The sequence below is a fragment of the Lasioglossum baleicum genome, chromosome 18 (assembly GCF_051020765.1).
Source record: "Lasioglossum baleicum chromosome 18, iyLasBale1, whole genome shotgun sequence".
NCBI lineage: Eukaryota > Metazoa > Arthropoda > Insecta > Hymenoptera > Halictidae > Lasioglossum > Lasioglossum baleicum.
Window position 1 is genome coordinate 5,311,745 of NC_134946.1, and position 25,684 is coordinate 5,337,428.

General features: G+C 39.3%; 1 protein-coding gene across 15 annotated transcripts in view; it reads left to right on the forward strand.

Moving 5' to 3' along the window:
* Rdl (Resistant to dieldrin) overlaps nt 1-23,787 on the forward strand; it is a 143,946-nt gene extending 120,159 nt beyond the window's left edge. For 7 of the 15 annotated variants that reach the window (XM_076442580.1, XM_076442566.1, XM_076442572.1 and 4 more), the window contains 2 exons: nt 1,450-1,612; nt 4,531-23,787. In XM_076442580.1, coding sequence (XP_076298695.1) covers nt 1,450-1,612; nt 4,531-4,676 — 309 coding nt within the window. In that variant the 3' untranslated portion in view covers nt 4,677-23,787. The remainder of the gene's footprint in view (nt 1-1,449; nt 1,613-4,530) is intronic. The other 8 variants (XM_076442575.1, XM_076442567.1, XM_076442574.1 and 5 more) reach the window with 2 other exon arrangements.
* Nucleotides 23,788-25,684: the final 1,897 nt, after the last annotated feature.

Below are 25,684 nucleotides of genomic sequence, written 5' to 3' on the forward strand. Positions count from 1 at the left end.
AAAGGAGGCGGACGGACCGGGCCGGACAGTGGCCGATGTATCGCTTTAAATGTCGCCCGAATAAGGCATTTTAATTAATTCCGGACGAACTTGTTCTTTGAAATCGCACGGGCGCTCGCAAGCCGCTCCGGGGTTCCCTGGCGCGCGACGTCGCTTGCTCATTTCATCCGGCGTTTTTACGGGTTTGGAAAAATAGCAACCGGCGACATTAATGAAAATGACGCGTGGACAAAAACGACGTCGTTAGTATCCTCCTCTATTTCCTACTTTCAAACGTGATTAAACGCGAGCACGGAACGAGCATTAATGCGGCGAGCACCCTGCACACCGCAAGTAAATCCAATTACCCTTCTAAACACGGGTTCGAGGGACAATGAATACACTGAATCAAACCGGGGAATTGTAAAAATCGATCTCTGTTCACAGTCAGGTGAGTTTTTCTGATGTTTCAGTTGCTGAATCGCGTGGTTACCTCCGAAGTTTTATGCAATTGAACGTCATTTTTTTTTACCAATTTCTAGCAATTTTTTTTCGTGAAGAACGATTAAACTTTCTGCATATACAGGGTGTCTCAGCTGAAGAAGGCCACCAAAATATCTCCTTTATTTTTAATCGTACAAAAAAGATATTTATGGCATAATTTAAACGGTATCGATTAGGAATATCGTAGAAGTATAATTTTTTTTGTCCGGTTTTTTTCATAGTTTTTTCAAGGTCATCGTTATTTTTTATCGGGAGAACTTATCTTTTTTTATTTCATCTTGTTAATGACTTAAGGATATTCAAATGTATTTTTTTCAGCCGCTATAAGATGGAATAAAAAAGAATAAGTTTTCCCGATAAAATAATAACAATGACCTTGAAAAAACTATGAAAAAATAACTGAACAAAAGAAATTGTTCTTCTGTGATACTTCTCCTTCGATACCATTTAAATTATGCCATAAATATTTTTTGTGACATCAAAACTGAAGGAGATATTTAGGTGGCCTCCTTCAGCTGAAACATCCTGTATATTTGGAGCATATCAATTATTTGTTTTGCTAGAAACAAGCAAAATTACATGATTACGTCATAGAATTTTTTGTAGAGTATGTTTTAGAAAAAATGCGTATTAATGGCTGCCATAATTCTTTGCTGCCATCAGCATAATCCTTCTGCTGATTGCAAACAAACAAATTGGGAAATATCTTAATCAATATGAATGTGGCTACGATCTGAACTAAAATAAATTAAATGTCTTGATTATTTTGATGATTACTAGTCTTAACCACGCGCAATTCGCCATTCGAGGGTTAAGTAGTCTAGTTGAATCGAATAAGAGAGAAAGAGACGAAGGAATAGTAAAAAACACGTTAGCCTATCCTCGATGTCGCATGCCAATCTATCAAAGTAAGGGGTTCTCCTCGGAGAAGGACACCCCACGCCGAACTGCCGTGTCTCTTGTAAGTGGTCCCGTGTTGTCCAGGAGGTGCGGTTCAAGGTACACGACCCAAAGGCACATAGCAAAGGTGGGACACTCGAGAACACCATAAATGGACGAGCCGACGAGGAGGCAGCGCCCGCGCCGCAACATCTCATTCATCCTGGAAAGGATATCAGCAAACTTTATGGTACGAATACGTCCCCCCCTCAACAGGGGGGTTTTACCTTAATATATGTATATTATCTACCGACGATTATTTCATAATCTTTTTTATGTCTATGGCCCATGGCTAAAAAGTTTTAGGACAGAGTTAGGAAAAAATTTAATCGACGATTGACGACTAAATTTCTACTTCAATCGTTAATCGCAATTAGCATTTAATCTTCTAGTTTAGCCGTTAAAAAATTGCGGTTAACGATTAAATATTTATTAATCGTTAATTGCGGTTAACGATTTAAGTTATACACGATTTAAGTAACACACCTGAATTTAGGTGTATTGTCTTTTGGTCTATATATAATACAAACTCTGACAACTCTGTTTACGTGCTTTTATGTTTTCGTCGATTTTTCGATGATTTCTTTTTTTCATAGTATACATTAACCAATCAATCATGATTAAAATTTTAATCGATTAATGCCCAACTCTGGTACAGGGGTGCAAACACACCCCATTCTAATAAGAACGTATGTAAAAACTTGTTGACTGTTTCACACACAATTTCAACAAAATTTCAATTCGAATCACTAAACTTTTTTTTTATTTATACAGAATTTTACTGTTTATTACCTATCGTTATACAAGTCGCTGAAATTTCACAAATTACGTCATTTGTTTACATTTTTACTCATAATATCAAAATCGTAATTATAATATAATCATTATTGTTATATAATTAATTATATAATTTAATGGCGGTCAAATTGAATAAACAGTTGTTACATTAGGAACAATTTCCAGAAGAAGTATCTCCAAAAGTACGTTTCGAAAAATTGATAAACAAAGCAGCAAATTGTTCTAAATATCTTAATTATACAAAGTGATCAGCAACTGGTGGTACAACATGTTGATTGAGAATAAAATTCATTGATGTAAAGCTTTCTTTTCGAAAAAATTGCTGCAGAGAATATTTCTTTAAAGATATAATTTTAAATATACATTAAATACGCACAAAAAGAAGTACCAATTTCGGGCAACTGCACTATCGATTATGAGAGCGAAGAGAACGCAAACGGTCTCTGCTAAAGCGAACAACAACTTTTCATTCCACTAAACGCAATAACTCATTCCAGTGAAAATAAAAACGCTACGAATAGAAGCAATCTTTCTTAATGGATACAACGTCTCGCGAACGCACGTAATCCTTTGTTTTCGCATTAAACAGAAAGAAAAAGAACGAAGTAAATCGCTCTCTCGTTGCTGAAGCAGAAAATCGTTTCTTGCTCTGATTGTTTCACCTTTCATTTGTGTATTACGTAAACCTTTTAACCACCGAAGCCCGTGTTTAAGCTCTGCCTATGTTCGATACGAAGAACGCGGGAGAACTTCCACCGGAAAATTTTAATTAAATCATTTGAGACGCTTATAAAAGTTTCGGCACTAAAATTCCCCAGCAACCAGAGATATTGGATAGCTCTTTTCAATAAAATGCACTTCAAGTATCAAACTCCAGATAGCAACTGAAACTCGATTTATGCGTTAATCAATCCGCAGAATTAATGAAATATATAAACATAATCCTGTTCCGACTATCGGATTTTGTAAATGTGTGTCTTTACTGTCACCCTTTATACAGGGTGTCCCAAAATTCGTGAAAATCCCGAAAGGGGGTGGTTCCTCACACCATTTCAAGCGACATTTTCCTTTGCAAAAATGTTATCCGCGGCTTTGTTTAGGAGTTATTAACGAAAAACACGGACCAATCAGAGCGGGACCTAGACGCGAGTTGCCACAGTCGGCCAATAGACACTTGGCGCGCCGAGTCGACTGTGGCAACTCGCGTCTAGGTCCCGCTCTGATTGGTCCGTGTTTTTCGTTAATAACTCCTAAACAAAGCCGCGGATAACATTTTTGCAAAGGAAAATGTCGCTTGAAATGGTGTGAGGAACCACCCCCTTTCGGGATTTTCACGAATTTTGGGACACCCTGTAGAAGCTGTATTATGATTGATTAGAGAAGCGCGATGGCGCCGTTTGACAATTTTTTAAACTGCTTTCAGTGAGATTTTTGTGTGACTTTTAAATGAAATTGACAAAATAAAGAATACAAAAATTGCAATTTCATGCAACACCTATACTAATCATACAAGCAGAAAATAGAATAAGACTATAAAATTAATCTGGAGTCAAAAATGTTCATACAAATACTCGTGTGTACCGACTTTTAAATATTATTCAATTATATTAAATCTAATGAATACAATTAAGAAAGAGATATACAGGGTGTCCCACGTAACACTTTTCACGATTTTTCAAGTACTTGCGATAATCTGGCAAAAAGATATTTTAAACAAAAGTAGATCAGTTTTCGATTGTCTATACATTGCGATAAACAAAAGTTCGAAATTTTTTTTTAGTATTGTCAAGGCTACCTTCATTTTTTAAAATGGCACTTTTTATTTTTTACTTGACAGTATGTATTATAGCCCGTATCAAGACGAATTCAACGACCTACGGATGACCTTGAAGTACCATTTTAAAACATGAAGGTAGCCTTGGCAATAATTACAAAGAAAATTTTCGAACATTTTTTATTGCAACGTATAGCCAATCGAAAACTGATCGACTTCTGTTTGAAATATTTTTGTGTCAGATTATCGCAAGGACTTAATTGAAAAATCGTGAAAAGTGTTACGTGAGACACCCTGTATATGCAATACTATTTTTCTCTTTCATAAATGCTACGTGTGAAACCAGTAGAAGGGGTTGAGCTAATGGGAAGTAGAGACTAGGGATCGACCAATCGAACCATGATAAAATCGTATCCACATCTGCGCTGTAATCGCGTTACCGATCCCGTTCAATGTACCTACAAGAAGGGAATGCTGGTTTCCGATTTCAGCGTTAAAAGGAATAGGATAATACATTGATTCTCCTCTGTTGCCAGGTATTACGCCGTCGGATATCGACAAGTATTCCCGCATCGTGTTCCCGGTATGCTTCGTCTGTTTCAACCTAATGTATTGGATCATATATCTGCACATCAGCGACGTCGTGGCGGACGATCTGGTGCTTCTCGAGGAGGCGAAGTAAACGGCGAAACGGGACGATCGGTGCGCGCGCGTGCCATTTAAACGGACGTGCAATCAAAGACAGAGACGAAAGTATTAAAAAAAAAAAAAACCAAACAAACAAACAAACCGACATAAACCCACGTACGCATACACACCGTAAACACGGTCACGGAGAGACACGTGTAAACACACACCTCACACACATACTCATACACGCGCATACAAACAACAAACAACAAAAGAAACAAATCGAAAAGGAACTAAGGCTGGGGCAGATGGTGAGATCAGTTCGCGAGAAGAACTAGAGAATTACGAAAATCAGAAATTAATATGTTCCGCGGGAGAGGAACGGACTAAAAATAACGCTGTGATTATTACGAGACGAAAGCAGGTAGAAGAATTGTATAAGTTAACCCTCGGAGAATCGACGATTATTAAATAGAAACAATGAGAGAAACAGATGACAAGGGAGAAAAGTATATAGAAAGTGGTGAGAAGGCGAGAGCGATTAATGGGAAAGTGTCAGACCAAAGAAACGTCGCTGGAGATTCCGAGAACGAGCGGTGCTTCGATTAGCCGATAAAACAAAAAGACAGTCGTCGGTCAGACCGATATGATATGCCGGACAACTAAAAACCGCGCGCTGTGACTACTTCGTGACTATTTCAACCGTACAATTCCGTTCGTAAGATTCCCCTGCGAAGTGATCTTCGATTCCCGCGGTTTCCCCTGCTCGCTGACTTCCGGAAAGACCCACGTGGAGAGATGTTCGATCGCGTGACGACATGCGATGCGCGCAGCGCGGTGCAGCGTGTTGCAGCGCCGCGGCGCGCCGCAACGGAAACAGGCTTCGTACGCGATCGGAGAGACCGAAGTAGCAGGAAGGAGAGATAGGAGAGAGCAACGAGAAACGAAATTCACTGAACGGCGAATTCCACGAGCGTGCATACCTTTAACACATTGCCAGTCTAGGTACGTAGCTCTTAAACAAAAGGGAAGAAAGAGAGAGAGAGAGAGAGAGAGAGAGAGAGAGAGAATACCTTCGATATAAACACTTGTCAATTTAGCTACCATTATATACATACATATTATAAATATAGTAAAGTTAACTAAACGTAAGAGAAATTGCAATGCTCGAATTGGGACACCGACCGACGGAGGGAAAATATTCATCCCGGAGAAAAAAAATTGAGAACATAGAACGCAAACAGCCATGATGACACTCTAGAGAAACGATCAAGAATCAGCCGATCGTCGCTCGAATGGCGCTCGCGTGTATAAGATCAAGGAAAAGAGAAAAGAGTCGCGTGAATCGGGAATATACGGCATGGGCGATTGCATATGTGAGTGTGTGTGTATGCGTGCGTGCTTGCGTATGAGCGTTTACTGTCCTACGTGTATGCGTGTGCGGTATGCGTGTCTCTAGCGAAAGAGAGAGAGAGAGAGAGAAAATCGAGAAAAAAGTTGTACAAGCGAGCCGAGGATGGTTTTTATTTCGATCGAAGACGAGGAAAAACAAAAATATAATACGGTTCACTACCGGAGACTGGCGCGACTTAATACGTTAAGTAAGTACATTCTAAGTATCAGTGTATGTAAGGGGGATGCGGTGCCCGTACGTATGCGCGAAACTCGCATACACGCGCACCCGTGTTAGGCACACAATTTCGTGCAGAGACACACGTACACGATTATCCGCGCGTCGACGGTGGCATGATCCTTGACGCGCCGCCCCGTGAGCACGATCGAAATTTTGTCGCGAGCGAACGTTCTAAGAGAATCGACAACCAAGGAACTGCAATACCCTAAGCACGGGCAAACGAATAAACAAACAAATAAACAAACAAACAAACAGACAAGCAAAGAACACACAAAAAAAAATACAGCCTTCGACGCGAGTCGCATCATTTCGAGGCGGAGCCGATATTCACGAACGTCTTTTTTATTGCCACGAACGTTATGTGTCCGTTTCATTTTATACCAGTTTTTTACCATTTATAGGAGAATCTCGTCGGACGAAACGCGAAGACTTTTGTAATTTCCGTCACTTCTCTGTCACAAAAACCGCGATCCAACCTCGGAATCGTGTAACTTCCGTGGAATCGTCGCGACGCGCGACCACCCTGTACGTGTTCGTGTACGTGGCTCAACAAAAACGGGGAGTTACCTTAGCCCTTGTAACTACGTAGTCGCGATGATAATGTTTACGTAGAGATATACGCTCCCCGGGACGTACGATTCGATTGGATGTAACGTTAGTCCGAATCGAGTTGTAGCTCGAGACGGATGGCGAGCCAAGGCGACCACGCTCTCGAATATAATACACATGTATTCCCACGAATTTCTTTGTCCGAACCGTTGATGGTCGGATGGAAGGAGCATGTTTCTCTCGGTCGAATTCGAACAAAACGATTCTAGTTTCCCATGCGAGTGCGGAAGATCACGGGATACATCGCCGCGAACAGGCCAGAAAGGGAGCAAAACAGGAGAGAGAGAGAGGGAGAGAGAGGGAGAGAGAAAGAGCGAGCGAGAATAAGAAGCTTAGAAAAAGAGACCCCCCCCCCACCCCTCGGAGTCGTCTTTCTTTCTGACTGAAAGTTTTTCGCGTGAAATCCGGCTGAATCGTTCGAACAAAAGTCCCATCCAGGAGAGAACAAGGCCCCCAGTGGTTATCAGAGAACGAACGCGACCCGGAGAATGTGTCGCGATCGCGTTTATCCTCGCCGGTGGTTCAGCTTCGGCCTCGAACTCACGTACAACCGCGGCGCGGTGCTTCCGTGGAGAGACTCTTCGTCTTCCCCGGGTAGCTGTTCCGTCGGTACGTTTTTGCTGAGTTAATTAACGCCAATTGTATGCCGTTCTACTTCCGTCTTTTGGATACTCCATGCTGCCTGCGCGCGTTTTTCCATTCCCGTCGCACTCTCTCTCTCTCTCTCTCTCTCTTTCTCACTCTCTGTGTACGTGTATGTATATGTGTGTGTGCGCGCACCTCTCTCGCTCGTTCACAGACGGCGCGTTTCCCTGCACTCATGGGAACGCATACCGACGTGAATCCGCCAGATTCCCGTCGCATACACCCCTACACGCGTCTCTAGTTCTCTCATTCTTCGCCCCGCTAGCTCTCTATCCCCTATCCCCTATCTCCATCGTTCTCTCGTGCCTCATCTCATCCCCTTTTTCCCTCTTCTGTCTCTTCCAGCGTGGTTGCTGGCTGCAGACTGGGTCGTGGAAGCTTGCCATTCAGGATATCGACCAGCTGACACGCCCAACCCACCCTCTTTCACCCCTCTGTCTCCGAGAACATATCTGTTTCTCTCCCACTCGCTCGATTCACGGTACCTCGTTCCTCTCTTTTCTCTCTCCCCCCCCTCCCACCCCTACGTTTCCGCGCACCCCGTTCTCTCTTCCACCGGTCTCCGCCGCCCACTCTTCTCTGCAATCGCCAAACAGTCCGTTTGCCAGACGCTCTTTGCTCATTGTGCATTTAATAAGGAGCTTCTTGCCTTGGTACTCCGCGAGAATTCTTTATAAAAGTAGGTAATCTTGCTAGAGGATCTCCTTGGTCGCCATCCCCCTCGAATGTATACGGAAGAAGTGGCCGAGGGAAGTTCGTGTTTTTGCCGTCCCGTTGCCGACCCCGAGGGCCGCATCGTTGCACAGGTTAAGGATACGTTTCTCGATTAACGACGGCCATTAGCGACGCCGCGCCCGACCCGGCCCGGCCCGAATCTCGTCGCGAGGACCGCTTTCTCGTGGCACTCGCCCATCCACACTTTATTATTTTTGGCGGATATATATATATACATACATACATACATATATATATATATATATATATATATATATATATATATATATATACGGCGGGAAAAGGATATTGTATTCGTCTCGCCGCGCGGCGGACGCGCGCGAACAACGGGAAAACATGGCGGACGGGAAACGGGAAAGAAGGGACGGAAATCGATTCTCAGCCGGTCCACGCGGGGTGGCGACGGGACGCGCATTAACATTCTTGACCCTCGTGTCCGTCTCTTCTATCCGCACGCATTACGATTACATATATAATGTAAGTATCGAGATACTTCCACGTCCGCCCCACCGGAAGCATTATTAATGCAATTTATATATAATTGTACATCCGTTATCTAATTGGAGTCTCTATTATAGCGTGAAGGGATCGGCGAACGTGTGTGAGACAGAGAGAGAGAGAGTAAAAAATGGTAAAATTAGCGTTTTATCGTTGTGATATATTTTATAGTGTCTATATGCATTTATTCATACGTATATCACGTATGCATTCATGCATGCCCCACGTGTTTGTACGTATGTACGTTATGTACGTGTGCCTATTATTTCCGTTGGAGATCTATGAGCCGTGTGTGCGCGTCTACACGAGGAACTGGCACGTACCGAAAAAGAACAGTCACTCGAGAGAAAGCTCTTCCATAGCTAGTGGGAAACCATAATAGGTTAGGCTAAGCTTAAACGAGTTTTACCTAACAATAGAAATGAAACAGCCGACGGGATAATCGAATTAGGGAACCTGCTCGTTTTCTTTCTTTCTCTCAAGCGACGAATTAGAGATGCTGTCCATTTTCCGTGAGCGAACAGAGATTTATTCCTAAATAATACAGTTGGTTGCAAAATTTTATAGTTGTGTCTACCAACGGTTAAGTTCCGTCTTTTGGTTAAAGGAATTATGTGTAATACGCGGTGCAGGATACATCATCTTTGATTCCAATGCGCTACAATCACTTTTATACTGTTTACAATATCGTACACGATTGCATGCGACGTAGTTGTATCCGATTGACTTGACTTCACTTAAAGTTTCAACTTCGGTTGACCAGAGCCTACATTCTCAGGGCTACGACGACGGTAGCATATTCTAGCCACATATCATTCATCTATAAGCAGTGGAAATTCCTACAGCGAATGTTTAGAGCGCGAAGTGTACCTACTGCTTTTTAAGTATTCAATTCTTTTGACGGTTACACTTTGTCAAGTCTCGCAAATCCACATTGAGTTCCGAACAGATTTAATAAATAATATAAATTTCCAAAAAAAAGAATACTCGAACAATGTACGACGGTAATTGTAAATAGTCGAAAAAAACGTAAATAGATTTTTCGTGACACACCTTGCATAAGATGCTCCACGAGAAGCAGAACCTCTTAAGTATTTCCTGCAAGGTCTCGAGAGATAGTGTAAAGTGTTCTCCAGAAACGCCAGTGCTTTTTTCACAATAGAAACTTACCGATCATTTGAATAAACACAATTTGAAACAATGGAAAATTTAAGAACTTTCGAATCCGAAATAATTCGTGTTTCACAAATGGTTATTGAAAAATGTGACGGTGTAATTACAAATAAAATGCTTATACTACTATGCTTCGGATGAAACAACCTGCACGATCAAGATATACATAATTACGTAGATCACAGATCGAGCATTGCTAACCTTCGGACACAGGATGCGGTAACATGTGTACCAAACGTGGATCAAAGTAAACCGCAATACCTACGTATAGGTTTACATTATACTCGTGTGCGAATATTGTATATATACAAAGGTTCTCTTCATATTTTTTCTTTTGTTAACCCTCCGTATGCTATGCCGGAGTCATTCGTAACTCCCAGGTGTTAAAAACGGTTCCGAACCGTCGTGTTATATCGGACTAAAACTGTACTAGTGAAATATCGGTGTGAGTCAGAAATGACTCTGGCATGGGCCTAGAACTCGCAGCGAGGGGTAAAACAAGTTCTTGAAAAGCTGGAACTGTTGTATTAAGAGGTGCATGTCAATATGGCTCCAGTGTTCGAGGGTTAAACCGAGTAAAATGAAACTGAATCCTTTTCGGCCAATTGCAAAGAGGACTCTTGAAAACGTTCTAACAGAAAAATCGAATTTTACAGAAGCAACGGTTGTATGTATAGAATAATACCGTGTAACTCGAAAAATCGATTTGGTCAATGATCGACTAACGCTACCCCTAGATGCCCAACTATGTACACAATACCAAGAACCGTTGATCTTTGGAACGCTTTCAACGAGATGATTCTTCAAAAATTCTCGAAACGATTCATCCTCATTAATTCAGCAACACCTGCCTCGAATCTGCGCGCCAGTTCCTCCGAACCGACCACGGTCAATTATTATTATTATTACTTCTATGATTATTATTACTATTGTTATTATTATTATTGATACTGTTATATGTATATGTATAAATATATATATACATGTGCTCGTACATGTACATATATGTAAATATAAATATATATACATATATATATATATATGCTATGGAAGAGAGAGTGAGAGAGAGTGTGTGCGTTCAGCAACAATTGAGAGAAAATTTAAAAGATGATTTCACATATAAAACGAAAATCAAGAACGACAAAATTTAAAAGATGATTTCACATATAAAACGAAAACCAAGAACGACAAAATGTGACTTCGGCTGTACTTCTGCGTCATCAACTATTAGAATTCTCCGAGAATGTTAATAACTTACAAACGAAGCCGAAATCACCACAATTTTCCCCTTGATTCTCGCCTTAAGTTTAAACAAGGAATCGTCTCTTCGATTTTCCTCCATCGTTCGCCGAACACCCTGTACATGTATGAAAACATTTTAAAGGAGATTCACAAAATTTACGAAGATCTCTTGTCCTCTGGCAGGATGAAGACGAAGAAACAGAAAAAAGAAAACATTAAAAGAGTTTGCAAAAAAATTCGTTGATGAGACACAGAATTCGCGTTATCTGCGGGCACCTACATAGTATATCGCGTAATTATATTACCGGAATATATAAATGTATACATATATGTATATGTACGTATATATGTATACGGTCTGTACGTGTGCATATGTATATACATATAAATATATATACACATATAGATATAAATTATAAATAATATCGTTAATCACCGAAAGAGCACCATCGACGCGCGAGCATCTGGGGATTACGTGAGAGTGGGAGAAAAGAATAAGTGTGAAGGAGAGAGAGCGAGAGAGAGAGAGAGGGGAGAAGTGAAACCGGAAATGAAAAGGACGAGAGCGAAGCAAAATGAATAGGAACCTACTAAATACTATACAAATCGATCATCTTGTAAATACAAGTTTTATACAGAGCGATTGTATTCGTTAAAGAAAAAAAAAAGAGAGTACCTATTGCGAAGTAATATATACATATTATATATATACATATATATACATATTATATATATATATAAATATATATACGCAAAAAATGTAGTACACACGAGAATGTGACTGTTCGCACATATTTAGGTAAATCACTTTTAAAGTATAGGGGAATAAAAACAAAATAAAGTAGACTGGAGAGAGAGAGAGCGCGAGAGAGAGAGAGTGTGTGTGAGAGAGAGAAAGAGAGAGAGACAGAGAGAGAGAGGCACGTCGGGGGACCGAAGTGAGTACGTACGTTTGTCCGTTCGATCGGTAGCTAATGTTTGAAACCGGAAACAATAGGTGAGAGAAGGACTCGAGAAGTATATATGTATATACATACTATATATGTATATTATAAACTCATACATATTATATACACATATATATGCATGAGTATATATATACGCATATATTATATTATATATACATATATACAGTCATATTCGATTAATCGTGGAAAGCGTGTTGGATGATTGGTATGCAGCGAGTGAGAATATGTTCCAAAGAGACTCGAATGATAATATTGACGACGATGACTACGACGTTCGGATCTATACGCAGTTCTTGATCTCAACTATAAACGATCAGCATGCAAAGTCGTGTACGCAATTCGAAATTAACTGGACCACGGATTTCCGTACGAGCTTCATCAGTATAATTTTGATATTTGAAAGTACCTGAATATCCTGAAAGTACGTCTAAGGATGATGTCACGGGATCCAAAAAAATTCACCTATTTTTGGAGCACATTATAATTTATAACTTCATACTATAATTCAACGAATGTTTAACAACAAAAAGTGGTTTAACTTAATTGTTTGATAGTGCACAATCATTGAGAATCTTATAAATTAAATTATATAAATGATTATATTTAATACAGTAAAACATTCAAATAATTTATGAATGTAGATGATTATAATTGGCACTGACAATTTGTTTTTTGCATAGAAATTGGACATATTGATATATGTATGTACTTCCCGAGTACATTTTAGTATTTTATGGAGTATTACTCCTCGTTATATAAAATTCCTTTTTTTAGCTGCAAAATTCGCTGATAAAGTTTGTACGGAGATTTACGTGACGAAAAAACCGTCTGCGTCGCAACGTGTGTCGTTCATACGTAGAAGTGTCGCGTCGCCACTCTGCATGGTGAACCGGTTATTCGATAAAAATCAAAGGTTAGAAAAAAAACACGTAATTGCTCAAAATGAAACTTTTCAATTGCCAAGCGTCGAGAATTTGTTATTAGATGCCCATCTTTCGGTTCGGACCAATGATTTCTTGTAACGCCTTAGCGTAAAAATTTGTCACGTGGTACAGTACTCCATAGGTTAGTGGACGCCATATTGGAACCGTGAGTCAGTGTTAATCCGTGGAAGTTAGAGTTTAACATTGAAGAAATTGGCATAACTTATTGTTATATCTGTTCAACGTGAACAATGAACGAAATACAACGAGATTCAGTCAAGAAATTTTGTTAATACAGTCTTTTCATTGATTGTGAATTATACGTGTTAAGAACGTTGACTAATGAAATTAAAAAACGTTTAAAGGAGTCCATATATAGGATCATTTTCATTTGAAATATCCTTATTACTATAGAACCTCGATTATCCGAATTAACAGACCACAAGTATTCGAATAAGTGGATCTTTAAATAATGAGACACTTATTTTTCTTATATGTCATTTAGAACCTTCTGTATATATTAAGGAATTCATTCAGATTTTCGTTGAACATTACCGATCTTGTTTACCTATCGAAAATATCTAATTAAAAATTTTTAACTTTCTATCAATTTCCAAAAATGGTTCGATTAGTTGAAACGTTTAGTACGTCTGCATATCATGTTTATATTTTGATAAAAGAGGTTCTACCACACTTCATTAATGGCATTCTCACACCAGAAATACTAAAAATATAAGTGATTGGTTTTGTAATTTATTTTTTATTTACTGGCATCGTTCAGAACATTTCCAGCGTTACTTAATAAATTCCCAGTATATTTTGTACATATGAATGGTGAAAATTGAAAAATTGTATAATAATGTAATTGAAAATTGTTTGTTCAATATTGACCATTGAAAACACTCTGAAGTATAAAAAATTTTACAATACCAGGTAGCAATATTTTAAATCGGAACTACAGTTACTTTCCTCCTCTTTGCCACCGAGAGGCTTAGTAAAAAACAACATAACAAATTCTTACAGAGATCTTGTAATATATATACTACAAAATAAAAACTATTTCACTAAAAATGTATTTTACGAGAAATTCGTGATGATTAAATAAAAATTCAAACCTAAGGATTTTGGGATTTCAATAATTTTAGATAGACCAAGACACAAAAATAAACATTGACTCTCCTAATTAATTATAAAAACAACCAACAATGGTAATAACAATGGTATCAACAAGTTTCTTAGTTTTTCAACATGTAAAAATAAATGAAGAATGCAGAGTAAAGTTTGTTCGACGAGCACCTAAAGTAAAAGATTTTATTCTACAGAGTGTTCAATTGTACTTACTGCACTAACAATATTGGAACTTTCTTAAGCTTCATCGTGTGAAGGAGAATTTTATACTTGCAATAACAACAAATAATCGTAGGCTAACTTCAAATTTTCTAGAATGGAAAATTTTCATTGGAAAAACATTAACACAGTTTATAAAAGCTCCCTTCATGCAACGAAGTTTCAAAAAGAGAATTAATTATCTCGGTCTGTAACATTATTTTTGCATCGATACGATCTCCTATCGTTTTGTACTACCCATCCTAATAATCCTATGTAATAATTATTAATATACCCTGAAACGGGAAGTACGGGAAATAATGGATACAAGAGTAATCGATGACTCGGCTACGTGCACTAACCCGTGGAGCACTGATCTGAGAGGATCAGCGGGCAAACGAGAGGATACCGAGAACGAAAATGTTCCTATGAGAGTGACACGGTCAATCAGCAAGTCATCAGATGACCCGTGGTCATCGTCGTCGAGACGATTAAAAGAAAGACAAAAAAAGAATCGAATCGCACGGGCGTGCACACAAGAAGACCATGTGACTTCAAATCGCGTTGTAACGAAAACTGCCAACTTCATATTGCAATATACATTTTAGTCAATCGTGGCCATGTGCAGACGATAGATCGGCGAAACATGGGAGAATCGAAAGAGTGTAAAACGACTCGGACAGCGAAGCAAGAGAAAAACATCCGCCTTAAGAAGTGTATCGAGCATCGACGTTTTCGGTCCGACGATCGATCGACAGCAGGGAAGCCCAAGCTTGTAACTAAAGCATCGCGCCCCTCACCCCCAACCCCTCCCTCGTTGTATCTTCGTTGCACGCTGTTATCTATTCGACAACGACAGAAGATCCGCGCAGCCTCCGACACCGAACCGCGTCCATGTTTTATGCATACGGTTCGCTCCGGACAAAACAATCATCAAACATTTCAATGGATTCGGCACCGCCTGACAGACGCCGTTTCCCTTCCCTTTGATCATCGAATCGTTTATCTCCCACGTCTACATACCTCTCATCTTCTGCTCTAATTCGCTCAAAGTCGACGCCACTGAGGTACCATTAGGTTGTTGCGTCTCAAATGTCAGATCTTATAAATCACATGTTAGAAATCGTTTTGATCAGAAAATGTTATTATAGTATACACCAGGCCCGGGCACCTTTCCCTCTGTCGCCTCACGAACTCCTAGTACCAGTGTATCACTTCCCCCACTACCAGTGTGACGGTTCCCTCACGACTGTTTCAGTGTATATATATACAGTATATTGATAGTAGTGCACTACTATCAAGTATTTCAATGTGTGTAACGATTTCTCCCCACTATCAATTATTTCAGTGTATTGGTTTCCCCACTACCAGTGTACCGGTTACCCCGCTATCAAGTATTTCAATGTAACGGTTGCCTCACTATAAACTATTTCAGTGTATCGGGCCCCCACTATCAACTGTTTCAGTGCATCAGTTCTCCCACTGCCAGCGTACTAGTTCCGGTGTACCAGTTCCCCCACTATCAATTATTTCAGTGTACCGGTTCCCCCACGATCAACTATTTCAGTGTATCGGTCCCCCACTATCAACTGTTTCAGTGTATCAGTTCCCCTACTGCCAGCGTACCAGTTCCCCCACTATCAATTATTTCAGTGTACCGGTTCCTCCACTATCAACTATTTCAATGTATCGGTTTCCCCACTACCAACGTACTGGTTCTCCCACTACCAGTGTACCGGTTACCCCGATATCAACTATTTCAGTGTATCGATTCCTCCGTTATCAACGTAGCGGTGCCCCACTACTATTTCGTATTGCCCCTACCGTGCTCTGCCTCGAGATCCTACTCTCCCCATCCCCCTCTTACAATACAGTTTGGCGGGGAGAATCTAGGAGTGGGGAGAGTTGCCCAGGTCTGATATACAGTATGATGTTGCACCTATACAATTTGTTGTATGTATATGCTATAATGCTAGCAACAAATGAGTTTTATTCTCTTACATACACAGATTCGACCACATTCTTTTTCAGTTGAGAATTGATTTACGAAATTAAGAATCGGGGAGGATCAGTGCCAAACAATGCGCCATACTAAACTGACGTTGCTTTGATGGGTTATGATTGATGGATTGATGGGTTACTGTACCCATATATACTAATTTCGGAGGCAATCGATTGCGACGGATATTGCACAGTTCGAAGGTGTGTTCATAATTTCAACGTAGATAATCGTTCATTGACTCGCAGTACCTTGTCTGTGAAATTGATGGAACACTAATTGAAAATATCTATATATGGAAGTTGAATACAAAATTGCAATATTCTTTAAATAGTTTTTCTAATAAATCAAAATATTAAACAATGTTTGCTGTATTAGGCTGTTGCACTTGTAAAGATATTGTCTTGAAAAAATTGGCACGAGTTTGTAAAATTTGTTATTGTTGTGGAGTGAAAGAATTAATGATGAGGGCATTTGTTAGAAATTATTGAAATATTGAGAATAAAAATATTGTACCGTTGACAAAGATGACATATTTTAAAAATGATATTACATTAACAGTTCGGTATAACGCCTTTCGATGTTTTGAACATTTTTTTATGGTTATATAGTTTATTGAAAGGTACTCGTGTAATTGATTAATATTTTATAACAAACTCTATGAGTCGTGATAGATGAATAACTGTTGAATATCTTCATAATACATATTACATACGTTGTGTTACTAAAAAGCAATCTACATTTGAAGAAATATAAAATATATGAAAAGAATATATCGATCGAAAGGAGTCTAAAATGCGCATCCATCTCGCCGGTTCTTCAACTTAGAGTTTACAATCATCTTTATGCAAAAGGAAATCTGCTTTACCACTCAAAAGTTTAGGATCACTTATTCTATTCAGAGTGTCTACACATTAATTATCTAATTGAACATTCAATCTCGATAAAAATATAAATAGCCGTACATTACTTCCTCCTCGTGCCATGAAAATTATAATTAAAATGAAAATTATAATAAGAGGATTTAAGGAATTATAGAAGCTTACAGTATGTTACTGTTCAATATTAATGTGTTCTTTATTGGATCATTAGTTCCTCACTCCTAATGTATATAGCTCTTAAAGATGACAAAGATATTTAGAAGAGTTTACAGTCGATATTAACTAAACTAAATAGAGCGGAAATTGTTAATATCATAAATAAGTGAGACTTTCAAGAGAGCTACACACATCTTCGGAAAATTATAGAAATCTGACTTCTGCGACGGAAATGAATTACTTGTAATTGTAACTAATAATTGGACTTGATTATTAATCATTATTGATTGCACAGAAATAACACTTTCAATTGTAATTGAAACGTATAATATCTACATACAGCTTAACAAGAAGTGTTCAGAATGATCGACTAATATTTTAACGCAAGCCTATAAACGAATTATTCTTAAAGCTGTTCGATATTATTTGTAAACTATCGAATACAATCAATTAGTGTCATTTATCGAAAATAATTCATGATTACTCGCGAGACCAAAAAGATGAAATGGTTGCCACAAGAAATCTAATCTAAAATTTAATAGTATACGAAAGTCCTAACCCTGATTTTCGAATTTGTTAAGTGACGAAATTACATATTTCACAAATCACAGTTCACATTAAAACTACATCATTTGTTCTGTTATTTCTGTTTCTTATTAACAAAAAGAAAAAGAAATAGTATAAGCGATTCTTAACTTTCGAGTAACAAATTGAATACATCGCGGGCAAAGTGGCGAGTGGATACAGAGATAGAACCCAGGGCCGAAGTAAAGGGGATACCAGTGAAAATCTGATAGTACGAAACAAAATATAAAGGTGCAAACCAGATGGAAAGAATTCGATGAAGAGAATAGACCGAGGAAAGAAGAACGAAAGTACGATAAAAGTATCGCGCGACGAAATGTCTCGACGAGAGTACCAAATTCTAAAATGTATATTTAATAACACCCACTAAACTGCATTATGTTGTAGAGACGTACGATCGTTAATTGATAAGAAGAAACAGCATAGATACTCGAGCACACGGAGAACCAGTCGGAGATAAAAGAAAGCCCAGAAATATCTACTTATTGTTAGATACGCGCAACATGTTACATACATATACCAACGCCAGAGAGGGAAGAAATTTTATTCTACAGCCTGTCCCAAAAATGTTGTACAGGTTCCTGGGGTCATTTGAAGTAACTTTTTCCTTTGCGGAAATGTTCTCCGCCGCACCGTTTTCGAGTTATTAACGATTAACGTGGATCATTCAGGGCGTGGCTACAGCGAATGGGATCCGCCCCGGCCAATGCCAGCGTCGCGTTCAATGGGCGTAGCCGAGCCGGAACCCGCCCATTGTAGCCGCATTTTTCGTTAATAACTCGAGAACAAAGCCACGGAGAACATTTTCGCAAAGGAAAAAGTTACTTCAAATGACCTCAGGAATCGTCCCTTTCAAGTACAACATTTTCGGGACATACCAATGTTTACTCATTTCTAAAAATTGATTTCGGTGATAAAGCAATATTCAGAAGCGCCATCAAACGAATTTGGAACTGTATCTGCGTCACGATTTTCCTCAAATAGTTCATGCAATTACAATGGTCGAAACTCGTAAGGATTTGTCACTGATAATCACAACGATTTCACGTATAACGCGTGAAAAATATTTTCTATCTTCTTTGAAATGTTTGCTTTCTTAAATCGCGACAATGCAGGGAACGTTCTCGATCACACGTGTTCCCGAGAATGTTTTCATTCAAGAGGGGGAATGATATTGAATATATTTGAAACAATGTATTTCGTTCCTTCGCTTGAATCTGTTTATACAAACGATAATTTTTTCTACCTCCGACATACATACATGCACACGAAATCATACATTGTAGATCGATGATTACCATCTCGAAGTGATTATACACACACACATACACAAAAATATATATATGTATATATACATATATGTAATGTATATAATATATATGTATACATATATGTATATAATATTAATTATAAATATATAAATACAAATAAGTATATATAAATATATATGTACATGTATACCCCCGGTATAAATGGTATACATGTACATGTATATTGTACATATACATTATATATCAGCACTCGGTAGATATAGGTACACCCATAAATTTACCTATACTACCTAGAAGTAAGAGAGGAATCTATTAAAACGCGATTCGACGAAATAAAAAAAAAGAAAGACCGTATAATGTCCATACAGTAGAGAAGCGAAACGAGAATGGACGGTGTTGCGAAGATTACGCAATTATAGGGGACGAACATTATTATACTACAATAGTATAGACTTTTAGATCTGTGAGCGTGTGACTGCGTCAACGAGAGAGAAAGTGAGAGAGAGCGTGAACCTTTCGCGTGAGAGAGTGAGAGAGAGAGAGAGAGAGAGAGAGAGAGAGAGAGAGAGAGAGAGAGAGAGAGAGAGAGAGAGAGAGCGCGTGAAACACTGTGGTCTGTATTTTATTGTGGAAGTTCCTGTTCTTCGAGAGTAACCACGAAGAGATCGAAAAGTAGCGAAGGGAACGAAGAGGAGGAAAATGTAAAAAGAAGAAGAAGAGAGAATTAAGGAGAAGACCGGAGGTGTGCCAGAAAAGGACGAAGCTATCGAATCACCGAGATTTCATAGATTCTATCCGAGATCGCCTGGGTGTCTCGATATCTGCCCGATCGATGATCGATTCCACCCGTGTGTGCGTGTGTGTGTTTTCCGTCGAGACACTCGATCGACAGATCGCCTACGATCGCAGCACGAGGACACGATCGAGAACGAATCAAAGGAGAATGCGAGAAAGTGATCTTCCTTCTATAAGTTTAGCGAGACAAACCAAAAAATAAACAAAAAAATATATATATAAAACAAACACAGTGGAGAATATTAAAGACGGGCAGATTACGGTACGCTCCTCACTTACAATTAGCCGTGCGCCATGAGAAAACGTTTTTTGTAATATGTGAATAAAATGCATGGTCGACGAGAACGTATACAAATTATCAGCTCAATTACCATTTGATCGTTCCAATCTAAAGCCGATCGTCGTTGTAGACCTCCTCTCATCACCTTAACCCTTTAACGAAACGCACGCACACACACGCACACACACGAACACGCGCACACATACACACCTGTAGGGATCCTCGCGACTGTATTGTATATATAAACGTGGTTCAAATCGCAAAATTCCATCGAACTGACACTTTAGACGGCAGGTCTGTCCAACTTCTTGCGTCGCGAGCCACGGTCCTCCTACTGTCAATCAAGTAGTGGGGGAACGTCACCGCCCATTACTACTAAACCTACCGAGCACTAAAAACGAATAAAATGTTTTAGCTGACAAAAATGATAAGGCTTTGTTCATTTAGATTTTGTGCAATTTTTATCACAATATGTGTTTGGATAAAGAAATTTATCGAAACAATTTCTATGTAAGCAACTTTATAATTTCAATAATTGTAAGATGAAAAATATAAAACTGGTCATTCGACCGCCAGTTAAGCCTTCCGGCGGTGCGACCGTCAACCGTGTCAAATAGTGGGGGAACGTCACCGCCCACTGCTTAAGCCTGACGGTACGACCGTGTCAAGTAGTGGGAGAACGTTACCGCCCACCTTAACGGAATGCGAAGTGGTGGAACGAGCCGCGAGTTGGACAGGCCCGCTTTAGGCTATCTCGAGACTCACCGAATGCCAGACAAACGTACATTTATTTGATAAAGACATCCATGGAATCGAAGAGGATGTGCTCGACACCCCTGCTTTCCCGAGTTCGGTTTTTCTTTTCTTTTCATTTCCGACACTCAGGATTTCTAGTTTCCACTGAACCGCGCGCGACGCTACCGAACGCAGGCGAACATTTCAAGAGAAGTATCGTTGTCTACGCGTTCTTGCTGATACTATCTTCGAAGCATTGACGGACTTTTGCAATCGATTCGCCACACTGCGCCCTTGGAGTGAGAAGATATTCACCGAGAGAAGTGAGTGTACATGTGACTCAATGTATAATATACAGAACGACATCTATACACGCCGACGACATAGTGAATCCAATGAGTTCTTGCGGATGAATTAGTTCTCAATTGATACGGTGGAGTGAGATCGCCCGGTCTGACCTAGCGTTCAACGCCAGATATAATACATATACTAGAACGTGAACTTGTCGATTACCAAGTTGAATAATAATTTAGAATAAGTTTAGCAGAACTCTCTCTGAACTGCCAGTCAAGGAAATAAGTAGAATATTGAATTTCGTTTCGAGCCAGTACGCGTATACGTATTGTGTAAACAATGGCTGAGTGATCCTTCAAGTGGAGAATATCTTTAGTGTCTTTTTGAAAGATCTTTGTGGTCCTCGTCATTTTCATATAATTTTATAATCGTTTCAATTCGATAAACACAACAATTAGCGAACAAAAGTTCTCGGAAGATGATGGTGACCCCAGGCAGTTGAAAAGTAGAGACTAATATGAAGAATGTAATATTCATCTGCTTTGAAGGATCATCGTACAGCAGTCTGTCCAACTTCTTTTCCCCCACTACTTCTGGCGGTATGACCGTCGACCGTGTGGAGGAACGTCACCGCCCACCTTAGCGAAATGAAGAAGTGGGGGAACGTCACCGCCCACCTCAGCAGAACGAAGAAGTGGAGGAACGGGCCAAGTGGCTCGTGAGTTGGACAGGCCTGTGGTACAGCGTGACGTATAACACAACTTTTTTATTGATATCACCGACACTATTTTGCAAGCTTTTTTACAACCAATGGTTCCGGATGATACATATTACGAGAAGTTCATGAAAGAAGTATACATAGTACATATACACTCGCATGTCAAGAATTGAATTTTTATAGTTTCTGCCGGTACGTTTGTCAGCCCCGAGATGTTCATCGTTTTTCTAACGGTCTATCTAAAGTATTATAGAATAGCGAATAGTTGAATAGTCAGCTATAACAATGAAACTGATTGAGTCACCTATGTCAGGCCTGTCCAACGTCTTCGTCGCTGGTCACACGGTCCTTCCACCATTAATCAGTTCGTTCCCCCACTACATCATCCTTGTGTAGCCATTTACTGCATTTCTTTCAACAATTTGTTAATGTTCCTCTAAAGATATTGCAAAATGTCTCTGAATGTCCATTCTTTGCTCGCTAATATATTAATTTATAGTGTTAAAATGAGAATTTGTGTAAACGTGTTAAACACAAAAGGCTTTAAATAATCCATAAATTTTGGTTGGCTACGTTAAGGCTATATAGGGGCTATAAGGGGCTACAAGGCTATAAGGGTTAAGGCGGTACGACCGACTACCGTGTCAAGTGGTGGGGGAACGTTGCCGCCCATCGGAGTGCAGAAGTGGGAGAACGGGCCGCGAGTTGGACAGGCCCGACCTATGCCACCATCACACCCTACCAATTGAGGGTTGATTTCGTTCCGTGTCAATTCGTCGTGTACGCTTCGCTTCGCTGTTGTCCAACTGCAACTACACCTTTCTGTTTCTTTCTCGCATCCGGCGAGCACGATTCGGGAGGCATGGATCCATTGTAAATAAAAAGAAAAAAAATACGAAAAACCAGATAGAAAGTGACTGAAAAGAAAATTAACTAAGAGAATAGTACGGTTGAGTGGGGGCAAAAAAAGATGATATTATGTAGAACGGGAAAGACTGCGCGCGAATGGTACTATGAACACAAAGTAGAAGCGAAAGAAGTGCGTGAAAGCGTGTGAGTGGGTATTTAAGTTTAATCTTAATGAAAATTCGTTTAAGTCGGAATTTGAGAATTGCTCGCGTCGACTGCCGAGAAAAAGACGTATATAAACAACCGGGACGTAAAGCGTGTGCTCGCGCACTCGTGTCGCGTTTAGTTAACAAATTCGAACGAGATTCCAGATAAACAAACAAACAAAAAAAAAGAAAGAATAAGAAGAGAAAACAAAATAAGAGGGTAGAGAAAACGGCGAACAACGGACTCGAGAAATGGAAATAATGAAGTAAATAAAAAAAAAACAAAGGCTCTCCTAGTTACTTGCTCATTGAAATAATATTCTAAATAAACGTTCGTAACGGAACAGAAGTCTAGATACGCATCAGTATAATGAGAAAAATAATTTTACGTACAAATAAGTAAGGATCGCGCGCACGTGGACGCGGACGCAGACGCGCGCACGCGCGGCCAGCCATTTTACGATGATCCATATTCCATATCGATCGACCCGAACACACACACGCGGCAACGCAATGGTGCTTGATATAATATTAAACTGTCGCGCGGAGTCGAGGAACAAGAATTTTACCGACAACGACGTACCGAGGCGACAGATTATTGTTACCAGAAACAAATAGATTGGAAATTGAAACAGATAAGATCCTCCTTCACCCTACTATCCCTTTAATCTTTCTAGACACTCGTGACGTTGCTATTGTACGCCGGAAGAAGTTCCCGCGGATTTACGTGCCATGTGTTCCCCTCGAAGCGATGTGATATTATTCGTTTACCGAACTTTTTATGAGAACTGAGGCCGAAATCGCTTTCTTGCCGTGCCTTTTATTACCTACGTTAGAGTAGGTATCGCAGCTACACGCGGAGTCGCCAGATGAGGGGAAGTTACCCCCTCTCTCTGCCGGTACCGAATCAGTCACGTGACTGGAGTGTAGGGGAATATCTGTGGTTGCAAGGAAAAACGCCGCATGTCACAATTTCAAACGACTTCAATTTCTCTGTAAGGCTAGAAGAAGTACTTTAACAAATGACGTCTAGAAAATATGTTGGAAAAATGCATTCGGCCGGAATTGTGAAAAACAATAGTAAAAATTGATTTTTACGACTTTTTTAGCTGGTCTCATAACCTATAATATAAACTATATACGCTCCGAAAATTTCATTGAAATTGGTTATTTGGTTTACGAGTTATAATCGATCAAAAGTGGTAAAAAAGCTGAAGATCTTAAAAAGTTGCAGTTTTTACCACTTTTAATTGTTTATAACTCGTACACCAATTAACCAATTTCAGTGAAATTTTCAGAATGTATATAATTTATACGAATTAACCAAACACATCTTTTAAATTTTCGTTATTGGCCCAGCTAAATTGTAAATAACAATTTTTACTATTGTTTTTCACAATTCCGACCACGTTACATTTTTCAACATATTTTTTATACGTCATTCACTAAACTAATTTTTCTAGCCTTACCGAGAAATTCAAGTCGTTTGGTCCATTCATAAAAAAGTTACTCTGATTTAAAGTGTGTGTGATCAGTTTTGCTCCTAACTGTGTATGTACTCGCATAATTTCACATTCTGTTGTCCTTCTAACAATAGAAACGCATTTCGCGTTGTACTCTGAAATTTCAATCTAACACGAGGACACACATTTCGAACTCGTCGACCATTCTCAAACTCGTAGAAACAATCGAACACCAAATGAAAAATACAAACTGAGTATCAGCTAAATGAACATTCTAACGATGTCATTGTTGTTAGATCATTTTTGTGGAACATGGAACTTTTTCCGACGTTTAATAGAAAACATAGTGGGGCCTCTTGTTTAATTGGATCACAGGTAAGACCAGGATAATTAAAACTCCATCGAAAAATCGAAATTACATCTTTCTTCTTTTACGAAATTAATTTGAAACACCAATTTCAATCAAATAAATGAACGAACGTATGTTCTAACCTCTTGGATCTCGGTAATGTCCGTTTCAGTATATTCTACACGCGACGAGAATGAAAAGTGAATGTTAACATTTTGACCAATTCGAAATCTTGAGCACACCGTCTCTCCACGAGATTCGAACGAAAGATCTAGTAGACGTAGATTCTAATTTCAATTGAGATTCATTTGCGAAAACTGAGAATTATTTTTGTATCCTGTACATAATTCACCGTAATTACGATAGTATAACATTTTCGTTGCACACAGAATCGTGTAACATCAAACGCAGATATTACGATAAGCATTGAGTTTTGTTTTCACGTCGTGGCGACTTGCTGTTCACGTATCCTCGCAGTTGGGAGGAGTAGTAGTCATTTATGCTTGACTTATCGCTGCGAAATGTATTAATTTCAAGTAATATACACACATGATAGTAATAATACCGAATATCGGATACTCGGGGTAAGTAGTACAGCAACGATCAAACCCCAATTAATCGAGGTCCCATCGAGAGCGATATGATCGAATCACGTTTCTTGAGAATTGTACAATCACTTGTGTTCCCGAGGTTCAGAATGATTACGGGTAATTTCGCGTCGATTACC